At 39.7% G+C, this 22,312-nt stretch overlaps 1 protein-coding gene across 1 annotated transcript; it reads left to right on the top strand.

The window, feature by feature from the left end:
• Nucleotides 1–1,841: 1,841 nt before the first annotated feature.
• Nucleotides 1,842–21,364, top strand: LOC149233410 (uncharacterized). Its single transcript, XM_089382188.1, has 2 exons — nucleotides 1,842–2,108; nucleotides 20,810–21,364. Exons 1-2 carry the CDS (start codon nucleotides 1,842–1,844, stop codon nucleotides 21,362–21,364), a joined length of 822 nt encoding a protein of 273 aa, XP_089238314.1.
• Nucleotides 21,365–22,312: the final 948 nt, after the last annotated feature.

Here is a 22,312-nt window from a genome sequence, read left to right as displayed (position 1 = left end):
TTCACCTTTGTAATGGGGGGGTACCTGTTCCGCCTGTGTTTGCAGTCTCTAATGAGGTGACCCGTTCGGTGGCATGAGGAGCATCTGAACGGGATACCCCAGAAGTCGATCCTTTGGCATATTCGGGATCCTTCCCAAAGGATCTCAATTTGTTCCGGATAGCCACCCTTATATGGCCTTTCAATGAGAATCCAGGCAATTCTCTTGTCCTTTTCGCCGCGGACCCATGGGTCGACATAGATGAACTTGCCAATCGCATTGCCTATCGATGCGAGAATTTCCGGCGTCCAAAGCTCGAGCGGGAGATTGGGGAGCTTTACCCAAATCATGCAGTGGGAGGGGGTGTTTTTGAGAGGATCGAAACCAAGATACCACCTTGAGAGGGAGAGGAAACTTCTTCCCGAGACCCACGGTTTGCTTAGAATCATCTCCAGGTCGGCCTCCTTTTGAAAATGGAAAGAAAACCATTCTTTCATCATGCGAGAGATAATAGGAGTGTACCCAATGATAGGCAACCAAGTTTTGGTAATCCAGCTTCTCATTTGGCTCTCGTCCAGCTCCGGGAAGAACCATTTGCCAACTAAGGCGTTCTATTGTAGACTGGCTATGCGCTCCACAAGGGAAGGGCCAGAGACAGAAACCACCTTTGGTGGAGGAACCGTCTTGACCGGTGCTTTGTGCTTGAACCGGCAGTGCAACTGATTGTGTGAGGCGAGTAGGGGAGGGTCCCTAAGCCGAGAGGGAATAGACACAGACAGCGTGTCATGCCAACTAGGATTCCCGCTGGCAGCAAAGCGGGCAGTTTCTGTTTCAATGGCTGAGGCAATGAGAGCCCGCGTGGTCGGGGAGTCGCTGTCTTCTGCCATCAGAGTCAGGAGCGAGATCCCAAAAAGGGATCCCCCGTACCACTCAAACTTGTAGAAGTACCGAAGATAAGTCAGCAGCGGAGAATAATACCTGGACTAAAAGGTAATTGCAAGAAAAGAAGCTGGAGGGAGTACAAGACAAGATTGTTGTCCAGTATTCACGGCAAATGAGAGGACAGAAAAGTGACAGAGAAGAGTCTAGAATATTTGTTTAGGAGGCGAGAGTGACGTTGGGCTGCCGCCGATATTTGAAAACCAAGCAAGAAGAGTAGAGGTGCAGTTATGGAGATAAAGAAAAAGCCTGTATTATGCAGAGAGGGAGAATCGAGGCTAATTAAGGATCACCGGAAAAAAGTAGTTGCATCAATTACCGGGGAGAGGGTCGGAAAAACCAGAGAGCCTCAGGGAGGATTGAAAGCAGGCCAAGGAGAGGCAATGACGCTTCGGATTCAGCTCTTGCAGTCGAAGCAGCAGCAATAGCACCGAAAAATTAACCACCATTTTCCTACTCTACATCGAAAGTCCTGACATGGGCTGTAAATATAAATGGTAGCTCTGATTCTGTTTAGAAGAGCTTTTAACATAATGAACCCTTATCGCAGGGAGGATATCAAAACAGACAATTAAAAAACCCCAGGAAATTACGTGAAAGTATACCAGCTATAGATGTAGAACAAGCTAAAAGTGTAGCATATAGTCGATAATGTGAAGAAACACATCCCTAAATTTATGAAAGAAAGAAATATAATGAGAAATACTGAAAGCTAACCTGAGTGAGGAGCCGCGCATACGCCGGGGACGGAGAGCCGAAGCCATGTTGCGGACAGAGACGCCATGAAGGGAGAAGAGTGAAAAACGAGAGAGAGACGGCCCGCCAGCCCGCGGGGCTGGGGGAAAAGAGAGTTATGCCTTGTGAGGGAGTTTAAATAGAGGGTGAGCAGGGCCGAAGGGTCCAGAGTATTGCATGGGGAGTTGATGACATGCAGAGGATTTGAATGCTGTGGTGCCACGTTCGGTGCAAAGCCGCGTACAGAAACAGCCGGCTGGGGTGGCGGGAGTAACGTCCGTAGAATGGCTATTGGGCGGAGCAGCTCCTGTAGGATGATCATTGGCCGCCTGGTCGGAAACTATTGGGCGCAGGCAGCCATGGCTTCCGTGATTGGCAGCTCCATCTCCGACGCGCATCCTTTTGTTCAAGAGCTATCTAGCCAAAAGTTATCTCCACAAGTCACAAACAAATTAGTAAATAAAATATTTATGTGTATGAGCATGTGTGCATCACAGTGAAATAATTTTAAATATGAAAGATTAATACAATGCAAAATTTGAGTATGTGGATAAAATAAGTTGATGTAAATCAATGGTTGTCTACTCCAATCTAGGGAAAAAATTAGGGGCTAATATTCGCAAGTGGGTTAATTTTCCATGCTTTTTCCAAAAAAAAATATTTGTTAATTTCCATTTTTTCTAAAAATATTTCGCCCAAATTTTATAGTATAAAGTTATTTTGCCTTAAAAATCACTAAAATTTTATATAGAGACTATATAAAAATATTATATATTGAATATTTTTAGAGAAATACCACCAAACATTTTGTAGATGGCATATCATGGACTAGTGAGATTCGCCAAGGTTTCTAAAAGTTAAGGTAAATTTTCATCCTTAAAATTTTCCCTGCAAGTCCAATCTTGAAAGGCTTCACATATAGTTCTTATGAAAGAAAAATTTGAAGACCGTGTTCAGTACCCCGTTCCAAATAACAATAGATATGAGTGGTGTTGGATTGGGTAAAGGCTCAATAACCTAAGAGTCACTGTGAAGTTGTAAAGAGGATCCTTCCTCTTATTTACTAGGAGACCTTATAAACAAATAAGGAAGGGATGCATGGCAATTTTTGTTGAGATATAAGGCTTACTATAAATGAAAGTCACTTTCATATAAGTGAATAATAAATTACAGCTAAATAATATTTAACTAAAAAAGCTACATTGTAATAATATCATAATACTTAATCATTGGCATAAAGTGGGATTAACCACATTATATCAAATGAATTCATTATAATAAAACCATAACTTTTACATGAGTCTACTAAGTCCATTCCTAATCATGTTTGCAAACTCTTTTTATGTATTTAAAGAAATAATAATTTCATGTACACCCAAACTTTACTCTTTTGTCATTGCAAGGAAAGATTCCAAGGATGGAAATTTGTGTAATGTATCTCAAAGTAAAACATGAAATCATGGCCATGTCAAGTAACCCTCCAAGTGTCATGTTGTACCTTGTTGATGGAGGGAATCAATCCAAATGCAAAGCATGAAATATAGAAGAGAAGTAAATCCTTGGTCAAAGATCACACCTCCTTCAATGGCACAAAGAACATAAAGGCTTTGTAATTTGCAAGTGAATTCTTTGCTAAAGGGAAAATGATTCCTTGGTTGCAAACAGAAATGTATGGCTTCTTAGCATTTCTAAAAGTTTAGGGATGAAACATTTGAAGGGGGGGGGGGGGGGGGGAATGTGTGGATCCCATTAATTGGATGAGAGTGATCCCAAACATTTGAAAAGAGAAAATTATTCTCAATTAGGGAAAATCATATGGACTCACAAAGTATGGTATCCTAACAAAAATTTTACCTATGGGATGTGAAGGGGGGTGAATAACAAGGGTCTAGACAGAGGAGGCTTCTCATTGAGTAGAGAGAACAGTTATTCTTTTGCAGGTTGAGCTCAGAGTTGGAGCTTGCAATTGGAATGGATTCACTATTCATCTGACTAATCCAAGCAGGCTTAAGGGGTTTTTACCAATAGATTTCCCTAGGTACAATTGTGTTCTTATGTATGTGATTGATTCATGTTTGCAGTAGAGTAGAATTGTGTCTCTTGATGTAGATTAATTTTCTTGAGCAGTTGCAATTCTATCACCATATTTCTATAATGTCACTCCTTGAGTCATTTATGAAATAAAGTAGCACCACTTTTCTATAAACAAGGGCATTGCCGAAGAGAGAGCAACCTATCTAATTGTTGCTTTTATGAGCTCATCAAGAGTCATAACAATGTAACCAAATATAAAGCAGCTTATTCTTGCTAGATTTTTCCCACGATACTATAGAGCAATAGTATCATTGCTTTTCTCTCAACCTTGGCTTGATGATATTTCCCAGTAAGCATAGTGTTTGGGCATTATTTAGAGTGTAGCTTTTGCATTGGGATATGATGCTAAAACACTTAAAAAAAAGAAAACTCTGTTTCTTTGCATCATTTTTGCATTGTTTTGCACAAAATTTTGACAACATTCTTTTGGAGTTATAAAAAAATATTAATAATGATATTGGAGATCATATATTTGTGCACTCAAAACACTCAAACTTTAGTGGTTTTACCATTTTACCTTACTTGTGTTTACATCCCATTGGTTGAGCCAAACATTGGGTGATTTATGTTCATTAAAATATAGCTTATGAAATCACAACTTTGATTTATTGAAATTCCCCACTCACAATTACATCATCCTCCTCTTAACCTAGTGTGATATGTCAATTGCCATAAATATTCCACTAGACAATTCATCCCAATAAAATTGATAAAATTACGCTTAAAATCCAAAATCTACATTATAAGTGTTTATTTATCCTTAGATTTATGGATTTGTTAATTATTTTGTATTTTCTATGCATGCAAATTATAATTATGTAGAAAAATAGAGAACAACGAAATAAAAACACACAAACCACAATTGACACAAGATATATCCTAGGAAACTCTTTGGAGAGAAGACCTATATGGAAGGTGATGCTGCTCTAATCTCTTTCTCTGAATAGAAAATGGATGCAAGTACAAAGAAGTGAGGATTGTGGCTCGTGGGCTTCTCTAGTGCATAAATCCTCTTTGTTTTCTCTCTCCCTAGCCACTCTCAGCTATTCTACTCATCTATGGAATAAAATGCCCTCCAATAGAATGGAACCCCTCTTACTCCTAATGGTCTGATTATAACACATTCCAATATCCTACTAGTGGTTAAGTTTGACTCCTTCAACTCTTAACTAGAGTTACAATATTGACTCTTCTAGAGTCTTCTTTATCACTATCACGTGGCTAACCCCTTTTCCATGAGTAATGGGGGTTGATGTGGCATCCTCTTGAATTATAGTGGTCAAAATAGGAAGGTCAACTTTCAAGCGGCATAACATTTGCATATAGACTTTGGTTGAGGCAATTCTTGTGTTGTTGGAAAGGTCTTTGTGTGTGGAATAGGAAAAAAAGGTGTGTAGTTAAGTGGAAAAGTTTTATCCCCAAAACAACATTGTCTGATGTGTCAAACTATTCTTGAAAGGTTTCAAACACCAATTTACCAAATTGGATTCCGCCATTAAAAATGGTCCTATGTGTTAATTCCTTCACTTTTTCCACCATGAAAACATCAAGATGGATGAAAAATAATATATTGATCCAATCGGGATCACACCTCACCATTTTGGAAGGCTTTTGGTCCCAAAAAACTTCTATTGAATGAGGTGAGGAAAATTTTACTCCACCTTCTCTCGGGTCAACCATTTAGCATTACCTTGAAGTTATCTTTTGAACCCAATCTACCAAAGGTCATGCTGCCCTAGTCTTATAGTTCAAGACCTCTTTTGCAAAATTGTATCTTCTATCAACTTTACCCGAGTCTTTAGTGCCAAATCCTCTATAGAAAGTAGGACTTGTTCTCTTCCTTATCTAGCATGGAAGGCTCATAGAGCTTTAGATTCTTTACATTCGCAAACCATTGAGTAAATGTGTTTGTATGGAGGTACACTCATTTTATAAGTGTTATCTCCAACCTTTTATAATATCTCAAAGGGACCATAACACAAAGCCTTGATTTTCTTATTAGGACCCTATATCCTTTCCTTGTCCAATTGTAACCATACTTTGTCTCCCACCTTGAAGGACTTCTCAGTTATCTGTTGATCATGCCTGACCTTATATTTTACTGTGAATTTTGCAGTGTCTATTGTACCTTTATATGAATTGCTTGATCTTCTCCACAAATTTTCAAGTCCTCGAGGCATCCCCTACAAGATCCGCCCTCACTCCTCCTTGCTACCCATATGTAATATTGAAAGGTGAAGATGGCAAATATCTAAAACAAGTTTCAAATGGCGACTTACCAACAAAAGTGTGGACTTCTTTGTTATAAGAGTGTTGTATATATACCATATTTGAATCTCAGGCCTTTGAATGCTTCTAATTGTAACTCCTAAAATGTTGCGTCAAAGCCTTGTTGACTACTTCTATTTGCCTGTATGTCTAAGGATGGAATATTGTAGATCTCTTTGACTTCATGTTCATCTTTTCTCACAATGTAGTATGTTATGAATAAAATATATATAAATAAATATAAGTAATAGCAATCATAAATAATGAAGAATTAACTAATAATTAGTATTGAAGAGTCATGTCTATAAGGACATGACCATTAGTGAATGGGTACCTAATAAACGGGACTCTTAGTTGTAATATCATCATCTCATATCTTTTGTGCATTTCTTATATATGTATATTATTGTCCTATCATGGAAATTTATATATTTTAGATCTTCTGAGTATTTAGTTGCATTTATGAACTTTGTTCATAATATTAGTATCAAAAGTTGTTTGATCCTCTGGTCGCTCAACTGTTGCAGAAACCCAGTCTGATCCAGCCTCTGGCCATCAATTTTCTGTCAACTTTGTTGTTGCACAATTGAAGTATTTCACTACATAGAGTTTGGAGGTTCTCCAATTTATTGTTAGGCCTTTGGCCACTAAAAAAATATTATATATTAAAAAAAAATATTGAAAAAAGATTCTATATATAAGAGATTATTTAAAAAAAAAAATCATATATATATTTAAAAATATATATATATAAAAGAGATTATTTTAAAAATTTATATATATATATATATTTTTTTTTAAAATAATCATATATATATATAAGAATAAAAATATTTTTATACATATGAAAAATCTAAATAAAATTAAAAACATGTCGTCCAACAACTGTCGGACAACCATCGCAGCTACCGCAACTATCGTAGGAGAGCCATCGTAGCCGCCGCAACCACAGGACAGCCATCGCTGCAGGCTATGAGCGCCACCATCGCCATTTTCGTTGTTTACTTCCAATGTCACCATTGTTATTTCCGTTGTCAGCTGATACCGCCATCATGTCGCCTATTACTCGGTTATTCCTTGTTCCGTCGTTATCAAAATTGCAATTCCACACAAATCATCGAATATATGCTTTAATCCACTCACTGGCAACGGTATCGGTCATATTTGGGCCACTTATGTTGTATAGTTTACAATTAATCAAATTTGTAGTTTAAAAAAATGAACAATCAAAGTCTATACTTATTCTACTGTCACAACCAATTCGTCCTAACAGTTTGTCTGGTGGCAATTCTCAACTACAACACTGATTTTAATTGTTCTTTTCAAAATCAACAGAGTCACTAGACGAGATATTAATTATAAAATATCATTCAAGGTCATATATATATATATATATATATATATATATAATATAATAAAGAAATTTTAAGAAGTGGATTATTGAAGAGAATTAAATTTGCAAAGTGGATTGTTTTTTAGTTCATAGAAAAGTTCTAAGCTTATCTGGAAAAATTAAAAGAAGAAAAAGGGTAATTAGAAATAACCCAAGTTGAACTCAAAAGTAGAAAAAGTTCAAGTCATTCAAGGTTCAAGTTTCAATTCAAATTAGAAGAAAGAGCATATAAATATATTAAAATAATTTTTAGTGTTGAAGGCAAGGAATATCGAAGGAAAAAATCAATTCAAAAGAATTTTTAAGTGTTCTAAGTACGAAGTTATTAGGAAAAATATGAACTTCATGAATAAGTCAACATTTTCGACTAAATGTCCATTTTGTTTAACGGAAATTGGGTATATATATATTCAAAAAAATTGCAAATTATATTGTCCAACATGTGGGAGATTATTTAGTACTAAAGAACATCAAGGTAATACACAGACATAAAAAAAAAAGATTAGAGGAAGAACTCGTAGAGCTTGAACAGAAAAGAAATGTATCAAAAAAGAAATATAAAGATCTCGAAGATAGGTTTTACAATAAGTCAAAAGAAAAGGACGAGGAGATTTTGCGTCTAAGGGACCATTGTCAAAAATTACCTGTGAAGGTCAAGAAGTCCAAATATACAAGAAAAAAATTAAAAGAAGAAAATTATATTCTTGTAGAATAAATTCAATAAGAATTTATCAGAAAATGATGAAGAAAATTTGCATTTAAAAGCCCTTAATCAAAGGTTATTAGAACAAATCAGAGATTTGAAAGAAGAAACTTAAATGTCAAAACATTGAAAATGAGATTAATGAATCAAAAATTGAAGAGCTTTTACGTCTCAAAAATCATAATCAAAGTCTACTAAAAAAAAAGAAACCTTAAAAATGATAAGAAAGCATTGAAGAACAAATTCAAAGAACTTATCACAAAAGAAGCATCAAAGTCCTCAGATGTAGCAGTCTAATTCAAGAAAGGAGAACCAACATGTTAGAAAATTATATATTACAGAGCAATGGAACACATAAAATATTGCAGAAATATAAACACAGAAAACGCATAAAACAAGAGAGACACAGATATACGTGGTTCACCCAGTTTGGGCTACGTCCACGGAGAAACAACCAATCCTTCTTTTTATATTATCCAGCAAACTAAAGAGATACAACCTACAGTTGATCCGTTGTAACTCCCTCTTCGCTCTCAATCTCCTCTCTCTTCCTCACTCATAATACAGATATGCATAGACGCAATACAATTCCCTCATATATAGTGAGGGGTTGCCTTCTAGGGCAAAAACCCCTAAATTAAACATAACTTCTATAGTAAGATCTCCGCCTAATGAATGGCTTAGATTGACTACGAAATTACAACATTTTAGAAGGCAATTTTACATCTATTTTTTGCTTCGGGGGCAGCCCCGTCGGGGGGGTGGGCCCCTCTGAACCCCCGCGCGGGGGGGGTCAAGTCCCCCCCGCGTGGAGGGTGTACAATCTTCCTGGGGTATACATCCGGCTGAAACCTTTGAATACAGAAGATAATCAGGCTCCACACCCAACAATCTCCCACTTGGAGATTGATTATAACAACTCCACCGTTGCTTCATTTGCTAGACAATGACTCCACTTTGGACCTCATTGTTTCTCATCTTCTTCATCATACTTGAAGACCAATTGAAACTGAGCATATTCTCAGTTTCTCCTAGGTTACAGCTTTTGTTAACATATCTGCAAGATTCTGGCTAGTGTGTATCTTTTCGGCTTCAACTGTCCATCTTCCAATGCTGACTGTATGAAATGGTACTTGAGCTGTATATGCTTAGCCTTGGAATGAAATGCAGAGTTCTTTGCAAGATGTATGGCACTCTGGCTGTCACTATATAACCTACCCAACTCCTGCTTCTTACCCAATTCATCCAGAAACCTTTGTAACCAAATCATTTCTTTACTAGCCTCTGTAGCAGCAACATACTCTGTTTCTGTTGTTGAGAGTGCAACAACACTTTGCAGTTTTGAGACTCAACTGACAGTTGTTCCACCTACAGTAAACACATACCCTGTTGTGCTCCTCCTATTATCTCTATCACTTATCATATCTGCATCAACATATCCCTATAGAGCAATGTTTGAACCACCAAAGCATAATGCTTGATTTGTGGTACCTCTCAAATACCTGAGAATCCACTTCACCGCCAACCAATGTTCTTTTCCTGGATTGTTCATGTACCTGCTTACAACTCCCATTGCATGTGCAATATCAGGCCTTGTGCAGACCATTGCATACATTAAGCTTCCAACTGCTGATGCATATGGAACTTTAGACATATGAGCCATTTCTTCCCGAGTCTTGGGACACTCCTCTTTACTTAATTTGAAATGGCCAGCCAAAGGTATACTAACTGGTTTTGCATTATGCATATTAAACCTTCTCAAAACCTTTTCTATGTACTCACTTTGAGACAATGTTAATTTGTGATTCTTCCTGTCTCTAGTTATTTTCATACCAAGGATTTGTTTTGCAGCACCCAAATCCTTCATTGCAAATGAGTTTGCCAATTTTCTTTTGAGCACATTTATTTCCTGCATGTTAGAACCTGCAACAAGCATGTCATCTACATACAATAACAATATAATATAGTTGCCATCATTTTGCCTTTTGAGATAAACACAATGATCAGAGTGACACCTAGTATAACCTTGTTCAAACATAAACCTGTCAAATTTTAGATACCACTACCTTGGAGCCTGTTTTAAGCCATACAAGCTCTTCTTCAACCTGCACACTAGTTTCTCCTTCCCTTTTACCTCATATCCTTGTGGTTGCTGCATATATATCTCTTCCTCCAAATCCCCATGGAGAAAGGTTGTCTTTACATCTAACTGCTCAAGATGCAAATCTTCAGCTGCTACTAGACTTAAAATAGTTCTGATTGAAGTCATTTTCACAACAGCAGAAAATATTTCATCAAAATCTATACCCTTTTTCTGTGCAAACCCTTTCACCACAGGTCTAGATTTATAACTTTTTCTACCTCCATCTTCTTCCTTCAACTTGTAAACCCATTTATTCTGCAATGTTGTTTTACTTGTAGGCAACCTGACTAAGTCCCAAGTCTGGTTATGTGCTAAGGAGTCCATCTCTTCTTTCATGGCTTGCTCCCACTTCTTCCTGGTTTCTACCTGCACTACTTCTTCATAACATTCTGATTCACCAGAATCAGTCAACAATACATAATATAATGAAGGAGAGTATCGTTTAGGGGGTCTACTTATCCTGGTAGATCTTCTAACACCAATTTCAGGTGTTTGAAGTGCTTGTTGTTCTGGCTATTGATCATTATGATTTTCAGGCACCATCACTTTTCCTGTGATATCGTTAAACACTGTGTATTTTCTGTTTTCTTTTTCCTGCAGCTGATCCATATACAAAACCTTTTCATTTAATATGACATCTCTGCTCATAATGATTTTGTGTTTTTCATAATCACAAAAGCGATAACCAAAAACATTAACACCATATCCATTAAAGGTACATTTCTTTGATTTTGCCTCAAGCTTTGTTCTATTTTCTTTATTAATATGGACAAAAGCTTCACAACCAAAAGTCTTTAAAAAATAGTAGTTTACCTTTTTACCTGTCCATGCCTCCTCTGGAATACCACCATCCAAGGAACTTGAAGGCCCTCTGTTTATTAGATAAACAACAGTATCTACAGCATCTGCCCAAAATTGTAAAGGCAATCTTGCATGCAATCTCATGAACCTTGCACGCTCCATGATTGTCCTGTTCATCCTTTCTGACACACCATTTTCTTGTGGTGTTCCTGGAACTGTCTTCTATCTGCGAATTCCATTCTCAAAACAGTACCTATCAAACTCTTTGCTGCAATATTCACCTTCATTGTCTGATCTGAGACACTTCAACCTTTTTCCTGTCTCATTTTCAACCAAAGCTTTCCATTTCTTGAAAGTATCAAATACATCAGATTTATTTCGAATACAATAAATCCAGGTTTTTCTGGTTGCATCATCAACAAATGTAACATAATAACGAGAGCCACCAAGAGATGATACCTAAGCAGGTCCCCATATATATGTATGCACAAACTCTAATTTTTCGATCTTCTTTTCTTTCCCAACTCTAAGGAATCTGACTCTCTTCTGTTTTCCATAAACACAATTCTCACAGAATTTTAAATCAACATGCTTCAAACCTGCAACAAATTTCTTGAGTGAAGAATCTGCATCCCCTTCTCACTCATGTGCCCGAGCCTATGATGCCATAGTGTCGTATCTTCTCCTGTAGAGGTTAAAGCATTAACAGAATTAGAAATACCATTGCATGAATACAATGTACCAACCTTTCCTCCTTTCGCTATTACCAGGGATCCTTTAGTGACCTTCCAGGTTTTATCTGTGAAAGTAGTTATGCAACCTTCACCTCCCAACTGCCCCGTTGAAATCATATTTTTCTTCAGATCTGGAAAATGCCTTACCTCCTTCAGTAGCCATTGATTTCCATTTTGTTGTTCTATGAAAATTGTACCCATTCCAATGATTTTACAAGGTTTATCATCACCCAATCAAACCTGTCCAAAATCTCCTTGAACATAATCATGAAAATGTTTCCTATCAGGTGTGACATGGAATGAGGCCCTTGAATCTATCACCCAGGCATCAATAATATCTTCTAATGAAAGAATCAAAGCATCTTGCAACACATTACCTATTACATTCGCTTCATGCTTAGTTTCTTGTTGCGCGTCTCCTTCTTTTCCCTTCCGAGACTTGCAGCCTTTCTTCAGGTGTCGTTTCTTCCCGCATTTCCAGCACACTAACCCAGATCTGGACTTGGATCTGCCTTTTCTTGACTTACTGCGGTATCTTGGGCTCTTTCCTCTTTCCATTTTTCTTCCCCTAGTCTCTGCATTCAAAGCATTACCTAATGTCTCACCAGAGCTTTTCCGTTGCATTTCCTCGCTAAGGATTGCACCAACAACATCATCAAACTTTAAAGTACTAGATCCAGAGATAGAGTTACTAATGACCATAACTAAACCATTCCAACTTTCTGGCAATGAGCACAGAAATAACATAGCCCTAACTTCATTATCAAAAGTTACCCCTACAGAACTTAACTGACTTGTAACTATATTAAAATCATTTAAATGGTCTACAACAAATCCACCTTCTGACATCTTCATATTAAATAAATGCTTCATAAGAAATACCTTATTTGAGGCCGAGGGTTTTTCATATAGTTTGGCCAATGCTAACATTAAACCCTCTGTTGTCGTTTCCTTTGAAATATTAAACGCTACCGACGCCGCTAGGCACAGCCGTATTGTTCCAAGTGCCTTTCTGTCGAGAATATCCCATTCTGTGTCTGTCATACTCATCGGTTTCTTTGTCTTTCCGCTCAATGGTAGGTACATATATCTCTTATATATATATATAATCTTCCATCTGCATCTTCCACAACTGGTAGTTTTGGCCATTGAATTTTTCGACCCTAAACCTACCATCTTCCACCACTGCTCCACTCGAACCAGGAACCCTTCTCTCCTGCGAGTTTATCAGCCAAATAGGCCTTTCGGCTCTAATACCAGTTGTTAGAAAATTAGATATTACAAAGCAATGGAACACATAAAATATTGCAAAAATATAAACATAGAAAACGCATAAAACAAGAGACACACAGATATACGTGGTTCACCCAGTTTGGGCTACGTCCATGGAGAAACAGTCAGTCCTTCTGTTATGCTCTTAACCTGCAAAAAGATACCCAAATATAGAATACGCGAAGAAAGATACCCAGAACATAGATTAATGAGAGACAACAACAAATATTTTATTATTCAGAAAGCAATGTTCACTGGCCTCTTCGAGGGGGCAACCTCCAATAGAGCAGAGCTCAATTCAAAAATAAGACACGATGCTCCTCGCAGGGAATCTCTATCCTTTATATATGACTCATACATGCAATACCAAGGATCAATACCATGGGTTTTATTAATACCATCTATCTAATACTACGACCCATTTGCAACTAACTGTGGTCCCGTCATTAATTGCGGGTTAACCACTTACAATTATTAATATGGGATTTATTGATCCTTGACTATGAATCGATCCCATTACATAAATAAGGGGGTTAGGGTGGGACCCTAACATGCCCTCCCCCTTAAGACTAGCCTTGTCCTCAAGGCTGAAGTTGTGGAAACTGCTGAAGAATAGCGGTTGGTTCCCAAGTTGCATCTTCTGGAGAGGTGTCTTTCCACTTGACGAGGACTTCCCTAATCATGCGGCCCTGCAAGTGCCTGTCTTGTGTGTCTAGGACCTGTTCAGGTTGGAGCCAGATTGACCCTTCTTCGTCCAATTCAGGTAGACTGGTTTGAATTCTGCAATTGTTCCCAATCACTTTCTTGAGGCATGAGACATGGAAAACTAGATGGATTTTTGCAGTAGGTGGCAAAGCCAACTTGTAAGCCACTTCTCAAATGCGCTGAAGTACTTGATATGGTCCGTAGAATTTTAGAGATAGTTTCTGACAACCCTTGTCTTTGAGTGATGTTTGCTTATATGGTTGCAGCCTCAAAAGACCTGATCCCCTTCTTGAAATTGACGCTCTGAGTGATGCTGGTCTACCTGTTGCTTCATGCAGTTTTGAGCTTGATGAATATTCTCTCTAAGATGGGTGAGCATGGTTGCGCGGTGTTGTAGGAGTTGATCCACTGCTTGTACTTTTGAGCACCCCTTGATATAAGAAGTAGGGGAAGGAGGGAGTTGACCATATACTGCTTCATATGGAGTCATTTTGGTGGTGGAATGATAGTTGGTGTTATACCACCATTCAGCCAGAGGTAACCACTGTACCCAAAGATGTTGCTTTTCTGAAGTGAAACACCTAAGGTAGGTTTCCAGACATTTGTTCAGTTTGACCATCTGTTTGCGGATGATAGGCAGTACTGATTTTTAGTTGAGTGCCTTGTATCTTGAAAAGTTCCTGCCAAAAATTACTGGTGAAGATCGGGTCGCGATCGGACACAATAGAAGTGGGCATGCAATGCAATTTGAAGATCTGATCCATGAAAGATTGAGCGACCAAAGTTGGTGTAAACGGGTGGGGTAGGGCGCAGAAATGAGCATACTTCGAAAGTCTGTCCACAACCACCATGATGAATGAATTGTTTCCTGACTTTGGAAGACCTGTAATGAAATTCATAGAAACCTCCGTCCAAATTGATGCCGGGATGGGCAACGATTGTAATGTGCCTGGTGTGTTGACGGTCTCCCCTTTGTGGCGTTGACAGACATCGCATTTTGCTACGAAAGTAAGGATGTCCTTTTTCATGCCTCTCCAAAAAAATGATCTTCTGGTGCGAGCATACGTCTTCTGAAAGCCTGAATGTCCTGCAATGGGGGATGAGTGCAATTCTGCCAAAATGCGACTTTTGAGGGTGGATGTGGGTGATATTACGACTCTGTCCTTGTAGCGAAGAATCTCATCCTGCCACGAGTAGCCCTTGGTGGAATTTGGATCTACCTACAATTAAGAAATGAGTTGGGAGAGCCCGGGATGTGAAAACCATTCCCTGCGAGCCTCTTCAATCCATTCTGGAACGGGGAGGGAAATTGATAGCATAGTACTTTCCTCATCAAATTGGCGAGATAATGCATCTGCTACACTATTGTCTTTCCCTTTCTTGTAAATGATCTCATAATCATATCCCAGCATTTTGGCGAGCCATTTATTTTGTTGTGGGGAGGATAGGCGTTGCTCCAAAAAATATTTAAGAATGTGATGATCTGTGCGGATTTGGAAACATCGCCCCAATAAGTAAGGTCGCCAAGTCTCTACTGCATGTAAGATGGCCATCATTTCCTTCTCCTAGGTAGACTGGCCCAGATTCTTCCCACTTAGTTGTTGGCTTGTGAAGGCCAAAGGTCGCCCTTCCTGCATTAAGACCGCCCCAATACCTGTACCCGAAGCATCACATTCAATGACAAAAGATTTGGTGAAGTCAGGTAGTGCTAAGACTGGAGTGGAACAAATGGAATTTTTTAGAGCTGTAAATGCCTGTTGTGCTTCCTCATTCCAGAAGAATGAATTTTTCTTCAGGAGTTGAGTGAGGGGCTTCGCTATGCGACCATAGTTGCGGACAAATTTACGATAATAGCCTGTGAGACCCAAAAATCCTCTCAAGCTCTTCAAGGTCTTAGGTTGAGGCCAATCCTGCATTGCCTGGATCTTTTTGGGGTCCACCTTGACACCTTCACGCCCCACAATGTGGCCCAAATACTCGACTTCTTCCATGCCAAACGAACACTTGGACATCTTGACAAATAATTTATGCTTGCGGAGCAGTTGCAAGAGTAGATCTACATGCTGAAGATGTGCGGCCCAAGTGCAACTATAGATGAGGATGTCATCAAAGAAGACAAGGACAAATTTCCTGAGATATGGTTTGAGAATGTGGTTCATAAGGCTCTGAAAAGTAGAGGGGGCATTACAAAGACCGAATGGCATGACCAGGAACTCATAATGGCCTTCATGAGTTCTGAAAGCAGTCTTTGGAATGTCAACTTCCTTCATGCGAATTTGGTGGTAGCCCGAGCGAAGATCCAGCTTAGTGAAGAATTGAGCCCCATTGAGTTCATCCAGTAAATCGTCAACCACTGGGATGGGAAATTTATCTTTGACTGTCAACTTATTGAGGGCCCTGAAGTCTGGACACATCCGCCACTCCCCATCTTTCTTGAGCACCATGACCACCGGTGATGAATAAGGACTAATGTTGGGACGAATGACACGTGCTTCCAAAAGTTCCTTGATTATTTTTTCTATTTCATTCTTTTGGGTGAACGGATATCTGTATGGGCGCACATTTGGGGGTTGGGCCCCTGGAATGAAGTTGATGCTATGATCATGTTCCCCTCTCGAGGGTGGAAGCTCATGAGGCTTGTCAAAGACCGGCATATGGTTATTTAAAATCTGTTGCATCTCAGGATGAATCGACAGAGACTTGGTTTCGACTACCTGGATGGCATTAAATTGAGCTATAACTCCATGATGGCCCTTTTTTAGCAATTTTCCATCCTATGCGAGCTGATGATAGAGGGAGCTCCCGCCTAGATTCCACGGAGGGTATGTGTGGAGTTGTTCTACTTAAAACTCATATATAACTCTTGGAAATCCATTGTGATTGGCCCACGAGTGCGGAGCCATTCAGCGCCAAGGACAATGTCGCATCCTCCCATGTGTATGGAAAACATGTGGGTTTTCAACTAATAATCCCCCATTTGAAGTTTGACATTTTCACAACGGCCTTCACATTTCATTGTGTCGCAATTTGGACTTGGAAGTTAGAAACTGCTCGTACAAAACAATGCACTGCTTCCGCGACTTTTTGATGGATGAAATTATGTGTACTTCCACTATTAATCAAGACTACTACTGGGCGATGTTTAATAAAACCTCTGATTGAGAGTTTGAGGTGAAGAAATCCCTGCCAAAGCATGCAGCGAAATAACTGGTTCATCAGAGATATTGTCCTTTTGGTTGTCCTCTTCTAGCGCCTCATGTTCCTCAAGTGGTGGATCTTCCTCTATTGAGCTGTAGTCAATGGCATCAATTTGAAAAAAATTGGGCTCCTTGCATTTATGACATGGGGAGTATTTTTCATCACAGTAGTAACATAATCCTTGCTTTCTTCTTTCGGCCATTTTCGCAGGTGACACCTTTTGGACCTTAAGTGTTTGAGTCGTGTTGTGAGCCTGTGGGGGGCGACCTTTAGCGGAGAAATTTGGGCGACTGTACTGGGTTGCTAATGCACGTTCCACGTTACGAGCTACCTTGCAAGCCTCCGTCCATGTGGGAGGGTGGTGCAGTAGGACTTGGGCTTTGATGACTTCTTTAAGACCGCTGATAAAACATTCCGTGTAGAACACATCTGAGAGACCCCAAGTGCGGAAGGCTAAGGCTTCAAAGGCTGTAATATATTCATCCACTGTGCCAGTCTATTGGAGCTTAGTAAGACGACCCAAAAAATAATATTCCTGGTCAAAGCGGTCTGTAAGAGCTTTTTTGAATTTGGTCCAAGCCCGAAAAGGTCCATTGCAACGTTGATGCCATTCCCACCATTGCCACCTTTCATTGTCCAAGTACATGCTCCCCACCATAAGCTGAGTCTCATCATCTAAGATGTTATTCAGATTGAAATACTACTCCATTTGTGCTATCCATGCTGCTGGGTGAGAACCGTCAAATTTATGCATATCCAACTTGGGAGGTCGCTGACGGGATTGTTGGTGGGTGCGCCAGACGTGAGGAGAGTGGCTAGACTCACCCTCACTGTGTCCATTGCCATTATACGCCTCCTCGTGGGCTTCCTCCTTGCCCTTCGGGATTAGGAGAGATAGTCTGTCAAGTTGACTTTGGATGGATTGCAAGGTTTGTTCAAGTTTGTCAATCTTCTCATTGGCCATAGCTTGAGCTCTAGTTTCTACCATGCACCGATTAGATGTTCTTGAGATTTGGGACTGCCCAAAAAAAAAAAATCAGTAAGAATTGAATTGTACCACCGTGCTCAGCTCGTCGTCCTGATTCTGATGGGCTAGATCACCAATAAGCGCCCCGGGAGATCTCGGAATGGCTGGTCTGCTAATCCGGAACTGCGGGACTGATGTTTGCTGCTGTTGTACCCATTTGCATGAGTGGATCTGGCAGAGATGATGCGTGATCCCAAGATAGAAAAGGGAACTATGGTCTCGAGGAGTGTCAGGTGATACAGATCGCAATATACATAAGGGTCTGGCAGTAGTACTCGACCCAATGTTTCAGGGCTCTAACTAAGGAGGATCAACCGTACCCTTAGCCGTACAACCCGACTACCCTATTGTTCGGGCGAGTAATCTCTCTGAGTGCTGTTCTCGGTGTATTGTAGCAGCAAGATGGCCGACGGTTTATCTATGGCGAGGTTGCAGAGGAGCTAAGGGGCTTCCGATAGACCCAGAAGGTACTTGGAAGATAGTCCGTACGCAGTTCTGTCTAATGCGCTACTACTCGAAGGGGTACCCACAGGGGTTACAAGGGAGTCCAACAAGCGTGACCACCTCTTGTATTTCCTGCGTGCATGCCTCCCCAAATCCACAGGTTTATGCGCTCAACGATAGATCCCGTGGTTTAAAGACGCCAAAACACGTCTCTAGCCAAAAAAAAAATTTGCTAAGAAATGGAGATCCCACCGGCCCTGGTGTTGGGTCCCTATAATACTAGTGACTACCCCATCACTATTGTAGTTATACCCCTTATTTATATTGATGTACCCATGTAGTGCCCATATTGTTACTATTGTGCCACATAGAAGCCCACTATTGTTATTGTTGTGCCCTACAATATTATTGTTATGTAGGCTTTGATTGTATTGGGACCATTTAGACTCCTATATATAGAAAGGAGGTATTTTCATTTGTATCATCCAAGAATTGTTCATTTATGTAATGTAAAGGAGGTTTCCCCCTCGAAGAGGCTGAATTCTAAGGCGTGGATCTCTCTTTTCTATCTTTTTGTGAGCTGGTTTCATAACATTTGGTATCAGAGCTTTGGATTCTAGGGTTTCGCTGCTCCAAACAGGTCATCGTGAAATTTTCGCTATAACTTGTTTTCTGTGACGTTTCAGAAGTCGCAAAAAAAACCCATTTTAGAAAAAATCGCGCTGAACCTTGGGTCCGAATTTCAGATCTTTTAGCGCGATATTTTCGGAGATATGATCTCAGGAAGTTGGTCTTTTTGCAGACTCCTGAATTACACTCAAAACAGGTGACCTGGGGAAAATCGTCATAACTTTCTTTCTGAGCATTGGATTGAAATTTCGTAAGAAGTTACAGAAAGAGGACGAACTGTAGTTTTCTTTTATATATTTTTTAGAGTCAAAGGTTGAAACAATGACACGTGGCACTTCATACAAGTTCGCTCTACTGAACCAGTCTATAATCAGGTCACTGCGGGAGATTGTGCATAACGCTTTCTTGGAGAATCCAATTTGGTTCAGACTAGTGGCATTGGAAAGAGGACACAGAAAGCTACTACAGATCACAATTTCAGAACTGGATGATTCGAGATTACAGAGGTACATCAGATTCAATATCAGGCTTCTACAAAGTAAAAAAAGGTGTGTAGTTTTTATTTTTTATTTTTGCATAAGCTTGGTTTGAAGGAATTTGTTGGACACCTAATCCTAAGTGGGTTAGTGTGGAAGTCGAATGGACAAAAGCAGTCCAAGAGACCTTGGGATCTGAAACCCAAGGGTCACATATTTGTACTATAAATGTATATCTATTGTTAATAAAAAAATGAACTCACTGATTTATCTTTCGTATTCTTTGCTGTCCATGTGTGTTTAACATGGTATCAGAGCCACTTGTTTTTCTGTGGCCTGTTATGTGCATGTCAGTCCTGGCCCTATGCCATATTCTTTTCCAGCGCTCCTGACACGCTGTCTTTGCCATATAACGCATCTGTGCACTGCCCCTCCACAGTCGCTATCCATTAAACGCTGCGCACTTATTGGAATTGGCGTTACTGCAGAGTGCATTGGAAAAGGGGATGCCTTCGGCGGTCTGAGAGCTTTTGTGTGACTGTCGGTTAAACAAAAAAAAGAAAGAAATCATCACCGTTCAGAGACTCAGCCAATCAGTTTGTGGAAAAAGCCCATTGAGCTTTCTGTGGGGGGAGTGTAACGAACGCACATCGCACCAAAGCTTGCTTGCAGAAAGGGCCACCCACTGTCCGGGCATCCCACAGTTTAGATAAACCCATTCTCTCGGCCGAAAATCAATGTAATCTACAATCCATCAATACCAATCTACTGTTTCTCTCTAACTTCGCAAGAAACTCTGAATATTAGGAGAAGGCTACAGATGATACAACGCACCGACTACAATTAATCTCTCACCCCGATAATGATTCTATTGGTTTGTTGGAGTTATTTATTCAAGTTTTTGAGAATGATTGTCTGAGATAACTAATGGAGACATGCTGAAAACGATTGCAGCTACAGAGTCCTCATCGATTGCAGCTCTCACTTTTCTCGTGATTTCCTGGTGATGTTGTGTTGCGGGTTGAATGAAGCTTTCTATGCTGTGAATTGATATCTTTATTCTCTTTCACATGGTGATAGTGTAGTAGCACGCACTTTCAGTTTTGCGGTCCACAAAGATTGACCCGTCTCTCGAGATGGGGAACCTCGTTGGTGACCCAGAAAAGTCGATTCCCGATGTAGAGAAGAATGGAGGAGTTAACATTGAAGAGGCAACCAGTTGCAGCAAATCGCTTCTTTGTATTTGTTTATGTTATGGACGTAGATAGTTGATTGCATGTGCTTTGATTGGGTCTCTTGGTGCATGTTATACAGGCGTTCTGCTAATTAACTTGGCAGTGGCTTTATTTGCTTTAGTTGCTATAGAGAGTAGCAGTCAGAGTCTGGGTCGGACTTATGCAGTACTGCTGGCCTCTGCACTTGCTCTTGACATTGCCTGGTTTATTCTTTTCGCTAGTGAGATATGGAACATCGAGCCCCTTCAATTTGGAAAGTTTTCAGTATTTTCACTAAAGGTTGTATTTTGGATGCAAGCTATTGGGTTTTCTATTCGATTGATATCCTCATTCATATGGTTCAAGATATATAGGTTGGGAGTATCTTCAGATATTTCTTCTGTTTATCAACCTGCCGACTTTGAGAACAGGCCTGGTTTTTCAAATCCACCAAGTCCTACTCATGCTAGACAAATTTCAATTGAGGATAATGTATTAGGAGGTTCTATTTATGATCCAGCTTATTACGCCTCTCTTTTCCATGACAAACAAGATCTTGGACCTTCCTATGAGAGTACAAGGCTGTTGGAAGGGCCTGAAAGTGTATGACATGTAAAGAACCGATTGATCCAGAGGATGTCCTATCTACTTTTCCCTAAAGTTGAAGATGTACAGTTGTACTATATTCATCTATTTGTATCTCTGAAATTGTTGCTCAATGTGAGTTTAACATCGTAATCAGCAATGGTAGGAGCTTTTGGAGGCCCGTATGCCTCTATGATATCTCTACATTGAATGTTCACTGAACCTACAATCATAATCATAAACAACCATTCGATTCAACAGTTTAGTTGAAGGGCCGTACGCTGGTGCGTTTTGTTCCTTTGCTGTGTGCTGTACGCTGGTGCATTTTGAACGTTCTCTGTGTTGAAACTGTGACTGGCTTCCGCGTATATTGGACACTGTTCTGGTGTATTACATTGGTGTATTACACTGTCTTCAATATCACTGCATCATACACTTCACGCTCAGCAATTGAACTTCTTGTTCTATTTTTATAAAGTCTACCTTCTCAGCTCTCAGTGGGAATTTATTTGTCAAACGTTTTTCACTGTATACGAAAAACATCTCTTTCTTTCTTGTAGTAAACTGTTGGATTTTATGCATTGTTGCTCACTGTGAGACTGTGCATAAGCTGGTCTGTGCGTTGATCTCCGTGCAGAAGACCGAATGACTTTGCCTTTGTAAACCGACTCTGCTACAGGTTGAGCTCACTAAATTTCCAGCCATTCCAGCGAATAGATCGGACCAGCGAGAAGCAGAAATCTGGTATCTCCAATGTTGAAGCAAACTAGTGGCAAGATCAGGAAATATTTGTTCGTACCCTAGTCAAAGCATTTATATATGAGCATTCAAGTTCTGTCCATGACAGTGTTATAATTGTTGAAGTTTTGTTAGCCGTCATTTCTAATTCAAAAGGGAAGGAGTATTTGAAGGATCCAAGCAAGTTTGCAGTTGTTGCTGCCCCAGTTGTGGAACTGTATTTAGAACTCATTA

This window comes from Pinus tabuliformis, chromosome J (genome assembly GCF_031772625.1).
Source record: "Pinus tabuliformis cultivar Carrire ecotype Pingquan chromosome J, CPIR1, whole genome shotgun sequence".
NCBI lineage: Eukaryota > Viridiplantae > Streptophyta > Pinopsida > Pinales > Pinaceae > Pinus > Pinus tabuliformis.
Note: the sequence above shows the minus strand (reverse complement) of the source record. Positions and strands in the feature narration are given on the sequence as shown.

Excerpts from the sequence above, each read along its gene's own strand:
- LOC149233410 (XM_089382188.1), top strand. The coding sequence starts at position 1,842 with ATGACATGCAGAGGATTTGAATGCTGTGGTGCCACGTTCGGTGCAAAG. Across the intron at positions 2,109-20,809 it reads CACAAGTCACAAACAAATTA|TTGATTGCATGTGCTTTGAT; the intron begins GTAAATAAAATA and ends GGACGTAGATAG.